The sequence below is a fragment of the Leucoraja erinacea genome, unplaced genomic scaffold (genome assembly GCF_028641065.1).
Source record: "Leucoraja erinacea ecotype New England unplaced genomic scaffold, Leri_hhj_1 Leri_659S, whole genome shotgun sequence".
Lineage (NCBI taxonomy): Eukaryota > Metazoa > Chordata > Chondrichthyes > Rajiformes > Rajidae > Leucoraja > Leucoraja erinaceus.
In genome coordinates, this window is record NW_026576574.1 from 64,891 (window position 1) to 72,498 (window position 7,608).

The 7,608-nt window shown below is 46.3% G+C and overlaps 1 protein-coding gene across 1 annotated transcript; it reads right to left on the reverse strand.

Moving 5' to 3' along the window:
• Positions 1–5,492: 5,492 nt before the first annotated feature.
• Positions 5,493–7,241, reverse strand: LOC129694416 (erythroblast NAD(P)(+)--arginine ADP-ribosyltransferase-like). Its single transcript, XM_055631131.1, has one exon. It carries the CDS (start codon positions 7,239–7,241, stop codon positions 6,465–6,467), a length of 777 nt encoding a protein of 258 aa, XP_055487106.1. The 3' UTR covers positions 5,493–6,464.
• Positions 7,242–7,608: the final 367 nt, after the last annotated feature.

The following is a 7,608-nucleotide window of genomic DNA, read 5'->3' on the forward strand; positions in this document are numbered from 1 at the left end:
AGATATTTTCGAATGGTGCGGAAAGCACTACCTCGTTCTGGTCGACTCATTTTCTAACTGGTTTGAACTTGACCAACTGACCTCCCTCACGTCTGAGATGGTCATCAAGAAGCTGAATAGACACTTCTCCACCTATGGCGTTCCTGTTTGCTTGAGAACCGACAACGGTCGGCAGTTCACCAGCCACATGTTCCAGCTTTTCACAGACCAATGGAACTTCCAGCACGTCACGAGCAGTCCCGAGTATCCACAGAGTAATGGACTCGCTGAACGCGCTGTCAGAAGTGCCAAGCACTTGCTGCAGGGAGCACGCATCTCAAAGTCGGCCGTCTACCTCGATCTCCTGAATCTTAGAAACATTGCCAGGGACGGTACCCTGGGATCGCCGGCACAGCGCCTGATGTCAAGATTGACGAGGTCTCCGTCCACACCGCGCAACAGCAGCTGGTTCCTCGTGCGTTGGAGTCTGCCACTATCGAGAGACGTCTCCAAGAGGGGCAGAGCACTCAGAAACGACCATACGACAGTTCCAGCAGACCACCCAAGCATCTACTGCCGGGCCAGGTCGGCCGTCTACGAACTTCGACTGGACATTCCCGTCTGGGCACTGTTGTCAGCCCGACTAACGAGCCACGATCCTACATGGTGGACTGTGAGGGAGCAGTCTACCGGAGAAGTTGGCAACACCTGCTTGCTGTGAGGCAGCCCCGCCCACCGCCTGCTGGTCTCTATGTCTCCCACCCGTCCCCGCATGCCTTACAACCCCCTCGTCCCCCGGTCTCCACTAACCACGGGGTCTCACCTACCGCATGTCTTCCTTTTCGGTCCCCACAAACCTCTCCCGCGCCATTCTCACCTCCTGGATCTCCGGCCCATCTTTCGGGAGAGGAACGGGAGGGTTGGGTCCGCACGCGCTCGGGACGCGGTAGCAGACCACCAGACAGATATCGCGAGTATGTTTAACTCCATGGCATGGGTGCCCTTTCCACACTTAATCCCAAGGGGAAGGATGTAGATTGAGTGCATGTGAACCAATCACACACAAGGCAGCACCACTAACTCCACCCCTTCAAAACACCCATACTAACACTATTACTAACGTCCCATCCCGGCACTTGAGTTCGAGCAGCTAGGTTGTACTGACGACAAGTTATCCTAGTGCTGCTAAGTGATTATTAAAGACGTGTTTAAACCATGTAATGACCTTGGCTCCTGTTTACAATTATCAGAGGGCACCATTTGGTCACACACCCTTCAGTTATAGTCAGAGTCCTCCAACATCTTTGCCACAGCGTTCCCACACGAGTCGTCATGTCTCATCTGTGCTAGTCCCACCTGCCCGCAATCGGCCCATATTCCAATAAATGTACTTGTCTAAATGTTCCTTAAAGGTTGCGATGGTAAATTTTTGTTTGTATCTTAATATACTGTAGTACCTTTTATAGTTAGTACTGTAAATTATTTATAAATTATTGTATTATTGATTATTGTATATTAATTTATTAGTTTTATTGTGGCAATGGGGCTGTTGAGGTGCAGCAAGTAAGAACGCATTTGTTCTGCTGCTGGTGCATATGACTATTAAACATTCATGATGATAGTAAATCTTCAAGGTATATTTTTACAATGGTCCCCAAGAGCCACAGTCCCCAAGCGGCACATTGGATGAACTTCATCTCCCAGCATCTTGTTTCCAGCCATTATCAGTGGTGCTTCGAGGCCTTATCTTGATTGTTGAATGTCCTCCGATCATTCAAGAATTCTTCCATGCATAGGAAAGACTAGCTTTTGCTTTACTCACCGGGCCAGGCAGCATCTCTGGAGACAAGGAATAGGTGATGTTTTGGGTTGAGTTGTTTTCAGACAGAGAGCCAGGGGAGAGGGAGACAGATAACCAGAAGGTTACGATGTAAACAACGATAGATCAAAAGGGACGAGATAAAGGGAAATGGAGAATGCATCGTTAGCTGAGGGGAAGCTGACAACAAGGCAAACGATTTTAAACAATCGTCATTCAAACAAGTCGGAGGAAAACGATTGGGAGAGATGGAGGGAAAAGGAAAGCAAAGTTTACTTGAAGTTAGAGAAGTCAATATTCATAACGCTGGTTTGTAAATAAATGATCATTAATGGAGATTTTGTTTATTCAGCGGTAAAGTTTATTTCATTACTTCCACAACAAATCACATTTTTTCTGTTTTATTTTCTTTGTGCTCTTTATTAATTATATTCTTGGTTTCTTCTCCCCGCCGCGCATCTACGACGAGTTAAGCTCAGCTGAAGCATTACATTGCTTAGTCACGTTTAGTTTTCGTTAGTTTAAAATTACAGGGCAGAAGCAGGCCCTTCGGTCATCCGCGTCCGCGCCGTCCAGTTATCCCCGCACACATACATTTTTAAAAACAAACTGGCGACAATTTACAAGTATACCAAACAAATTATCCAACGAACCTGTCCGCCTTTGGAGTGTGTAAGAGATCCGAAGAACCGGGAGAAAACCCACGCAGGGGCAAAGTACAAATTCCAACAGCCAACCCGCGCAGTCAGGTTCGAGCGTGGTTCTCTGGCGCTGGAAGGCAGCAATTCTACAGCCGTTGCACCGTGCCGCAAAATAAAGCATTTTGCCCAATAGAGAATAGGTTTCGTGAAATGAAACAGAGGTGATGGTGAAATATTGTGTATTGGACTGAAGTGCAGGGACCTGTGGTGCGACTCTGGATTTAGTGCTCGGCCCATTGCTGTTTCGAGTTTACATCAATAATTTGGATGAGAATGCACAAGGCATATATCGGGTAGACGCACAGGGACTCTTGCCAAGAGTAGGTGAATCCAGGACTAGAGCATTAAGGAAAAATTGGATAGGTACATGGATCGGACAGGTTTGAAGAAGTATGGGCGTGTTAGTCGATGATGGCAAGTTGGACCTAAGGGCGTGTTAGTTTGACTTCAGTGGTGGGAAAATTAATGGAAAAGATACTTAGAGATAATATATATAGGCAACTGGATAAACAGGGTCTGATTAGGAACAGTCAACATGGATTTGTGCCTGGAAGGTCATGTTTGACATCTTCTTTAATTTTTTGAACAGGTTACTAGGGAAATTGACGAGGGTAAAGCAGTGGATGTTGTCTATATGGACTTTAGTAAGGCCTTTGACAAGGTTCCTCACGGAAGATTGGTTAAGAAGGTTCAACTGTTGGGTATAAATGCAGGAATAGCAAGATGGATTCAACAGTGGCTGAATGGGAGACGCCAGAGGGTAATGGTGAATGGCTGTTTGTCGGGTTGGAGGCAGGTGACTAGTGGGGTGCCTCAGGGGTCTGTGTTGGGTCCTTTGTTGTTTGTCATGTACATCAATGATCTGGATGAAGGGGTGGTAAATTGGATTAGTAAGTATGCAGATGATACCAAGATAGGGGGTGTTGTGGATAATGAAGAGGATTTCCAAAGTCTACAGAGGGATTTAGGCCATTTGGAAGAATGGGCTGAAAGATGGCAGATGGAGTTTAATGCTGATAAATGTGAGGTGCTACACCTTGGCAGGACAAATCAAAATAGGACGTACATGGTAAATGGTGGGGAATTGAAGAATGCAGTTGAACAGAGGGATCTGGGAATAACCGTGCATAGTTCCTTGACGGTGGAATCTCATATAGATAGGGTGGTAAAGAAAGCTTTGGTATGCTAGCCTTTATAAATCAGAGCATTGAGTATAGAAGCTGGGATGTAATGTTAAAATTGTACAAGGCATTGATGAGACCAAATGTGGAGTATGGTGTACAATTTTGGTCGCCCAATTATACGAAGGATGTGAACAAAATAGAGAGAGTACAGAGGAGATTTACTAGAATGTTGCCTGGGTTTCAACAACTAAGTTACAGAGAAAGGGTGAATAAGTTAGGTCTTTATTCTCTGGAGCGCAGAAGGTTAAGGGGGGACTTGATAGAGGTCTTTAAAATGATGAGAGGGATAGACAGAGTTGATGTGGACAAGCTTTCCCCTTTGAGAATAGGAAAGATTCAAACAAGAGGACATGACTTCAGAATTAAGGGACAGACGTTTAGGGGTAATATGAGGGGGAACTTCTTTACTCAGAGAGTGGTAGCGGTGTGGAATGAGCTTCCAGTGGAAGTGGTGGAGGCAGGTTCGTTGGTATCATTTAAAAATAAATTGGATAGGCAAATGGATGAGAAGGGAATGGAGGGTTATGGTATGAGTGCAGGCACGTGGGACTAAGGAAAAATAATTGTTCGGCGCGGACTTGTAGGGCCGAGATGGCCTGTTTCCGTGCTGTAATTGTTATATGGTTATATGGTTATATGGCTTGTTTCCACGCTCTATGGCTGCATGACTCTATAACTCCATACAATGAGCAGTAAGTTTGCAGATGACACTAAAGTAGATGATAGCGAAGATGGTTATCCGAAATTGCACCAATATTTTGATCAGCCGAGGGAGAGCGCCTAATGCCTAGGAATTACAAATGCAGTCGAATGAAAATCGGTGCGAGGTGGTAAAGTTTTGGTAGTCAAACAAGGGTAGGATGTTCATATTGAATGGGTCTGTGCCTGGGGAATGTTGTGCAATAGAAATATCTAACACTTTAACTCTCCTTCCCACTCCCATATTAAGCTTTCTGTCCTGGATCTCCTCCATTGTAAGAGTGAGGCCAAATGCAAATTGGAGCAACAGCACCTCATACTTCGTTGGGGCAGCTTACATCACAGCTGTGTCAATATTGATTGCTCTAGATTCAAGTAACCCTTGCACCCCTTTTCTCTCCACCCCTATCACTTCCCCACCGGTCGTAGTAGCTTCAAAGTCGTCTTGTTGAGTCTCATTGTCTATAGCTCATTGTCATCTAGCTCACAGCTAAAAATGGCTTGATTTCTTTATTATCGGTACTTTTTTGCCTCATTCATTCATTTGTTCTATATCTCTCTATATCTCGTTCCTGTGACTGTCAGTTTGAAGAAGGGTCGCGACCTGAAACGTAACCGATTAATTTTGTCCGGAGATGTTGTCCTGTCCACTAATGTGCTTTAGGTTTTTCTGTGTCTCTTCGAGATATCTCCGGGTACAAGCACATAATTCCCAGAGAGCCAGAGAGCCCTGTAAGTGTCGTTTTAGATCGATATGGTTGAAAAAAGGATTGGGATAGATTTGCCATCACCTGTCTTGATATGAAGCATCGACGTTGCGATGTTATGTTTAAGTTCGTTTAGTTGTTAGTTTCGTTTAGTTTAGTTTAGTTGCTTAGTTTTATTTCGTTTAGCTTAGTTAAGTTTAGTTTATATTAGTTTAGAGTCCACACCGACCAGCGATCCTCGCACGTTTTCGCGATCGAACGCGGATCTCTGGCGTTGTAAGGCAGCAATTTTACCGCCGCACCACCGTACTTCCCCACATGTTAAAGTTGTAAAGGACATTGGTGCGGCTACATTTGTATTATCGTGTTCGGTTTTGGTCAACCTGCCGTGTGAAGGGTATCATTATGCTGGAAGCATAGGTTTACGAGAATGTTGCCAGGAAAAGAGGACTGTTGAAGATTTCGGTTGTATCGGCTTGGAGCTTATCCCGCAGAGACTGAGATGCAGAAAATCATGGTGAAAATAGATAGGGTGATACATCGAGTTTGTTGCTCAGAACCTGGGAATCAAGAAACCTACACAAATTACGCGTGTGTGAGGTGAGAGTGGAACGGTTTAATGGGGACTTGAGTGGCAAGTTTTACAATCATAACGTGATGGGACCCGTGGAACGCAATGCCAGAGGAGGTAGTTGAATAGTGAATAGGAAACTGAGGGGAAACATTACTTGGGTGTATGGAAGGAGGTGTTAGAGGAATTAGCTGAGGCTGTATGTTGTTAAGTTGAGTATTGTGCTGATTTCTGAGCACCATGCAATAGGAAAGTTGTCAAGAGGGGAACGGTATAGAGAAGATTTGCGCGGCGGATGTGTACAAGTGTAGTGACTCATGAGAGGAATGGATCGGCTAGATGCACATCATCTGTTGTCCAGAGTTGGTGATTCGAGGATCCAATCCATAGGTTTCAGGTGAAGGGAAACATATTTAATATGAGTCCGAGTGGTATCCTTTCACACAGAGGGTCGCGGGTGGCCGAAACGAGCTGCCCGAGGAGGTAGTTGAAGCAAGGACTATCCCAGAGTTTAATAAACATTTAGACAGGTACATGGATCGGGCAGGTTTCGAGGGATATGGGCCAAACGCAGGCAGGTGGGACTAAGCGTCAATGCAACACGTTGGGTGCTGTGGGCAAGTTGGGCCGAAGGGCATGTTTCTAAGCTGTTTCACGCTATGACTATGGCACATACAATAAGAACATTGTGGCCAGGTACATGGAGAGGTAAGGTTGGGAGGCAATTGGTTCAAACGCGGAGCAATGGGACATCTTAGTCGGCATGGGTGACATGATGCCTACATTATTTATGACTGCATGAACTCACAGGAAAATAGGAGCCAATACCGTCCCGGCGCACCACAGCGCCACGGCAGACAGAGCGGACCCCACACTCCTAACTACCTGCAGCTGGCCACCTACTCCACGCTCCACTCTGACCGCTATCCCGGCCTCTCCCTCTGCTACGAGCGATATTGCAACTCCTTTAATCTTATCCGAGGAATATTGCGTGACATTGAAAACCTCATCGGGAGGTATAAGCACCTCATCTTGCTGGCAGAGCGAGTAGCCGGTGATTTTGACACCTTTACCCGACGTTATGTTAAACAGCGTGTTAGTACCGACGCTTCGGGCAATATGAATATCAAGAGAGGAAGATGCAAAGTGTCCAAATTTCATTTGAGAACCCGCTTGAGCTTTGGAACGATCGGTCATCCCTCGGTAGGTGGTGACCGGAGCAGAGCCACGGGTCTTCCTGAGTCGATCGAGAGCAACGGAGAGAAGATAATGGAAACTCTTGAAATGGAACTTCTTGGCGTAGACCGAGTCGCTAGTCCCATACTTTCTCAACGCATCATTGAACTTGCTGTAGAAATCTCCTGGACGAGTGTAGGCGAGAATGGCCAAAACGTGTTCTTCTCTCAGTCCATCTGGTACCTGGATCTGTCTCAGCCTTGAGGACTTTCGCAACTCTGTTGCAGCATCCCACACATTTGCGAAATCTGTGGACCGATTCTTCTCTACCTGGAGGTACTCGATCGCCAGCTGATCGGACGCTGTGCTCTGAGTGAACATATAGGCAGCCGAGTTCTCCATCATACTCAGTTGGATGTCGCCACCTCCCAGACCGCCCACCACCGGCCTCGCCGGACCTGCGACGGGACGGAAATTAATTGGTTAGAAATAAAGAGCGGCAGAGCACAGAAGCATCCTATTCGGCCCAACATGCCGCACCCACGCTCGTGATCCATCTAAGCCAATGGATGCAAAGAGCTGCAACAACTCAGCGGGTCAGGCAGCATCTCCGGGGAACATGGATGAGTACAAAGTGCTTGAGTAACACAACGAGCTAAGCAGTATCTCTGCAAAACATGGATAGGTACTAGATACGTGGGCAACTCCGCGTTTCCTTTACTTACCTCTGTGCGAAAGTTGCTCCTTAGGTTTCTGTTAAATCTCCGATTAA

Coding starts and splice junctions, on each gene's coding strand:
- LOC129694416 (XM_055631131.1), bottom strand. CDS start 7,241: ATGATGGAGAACTCGGCTGCCTATATGTTCACTCAGAGCACAGCGTCC.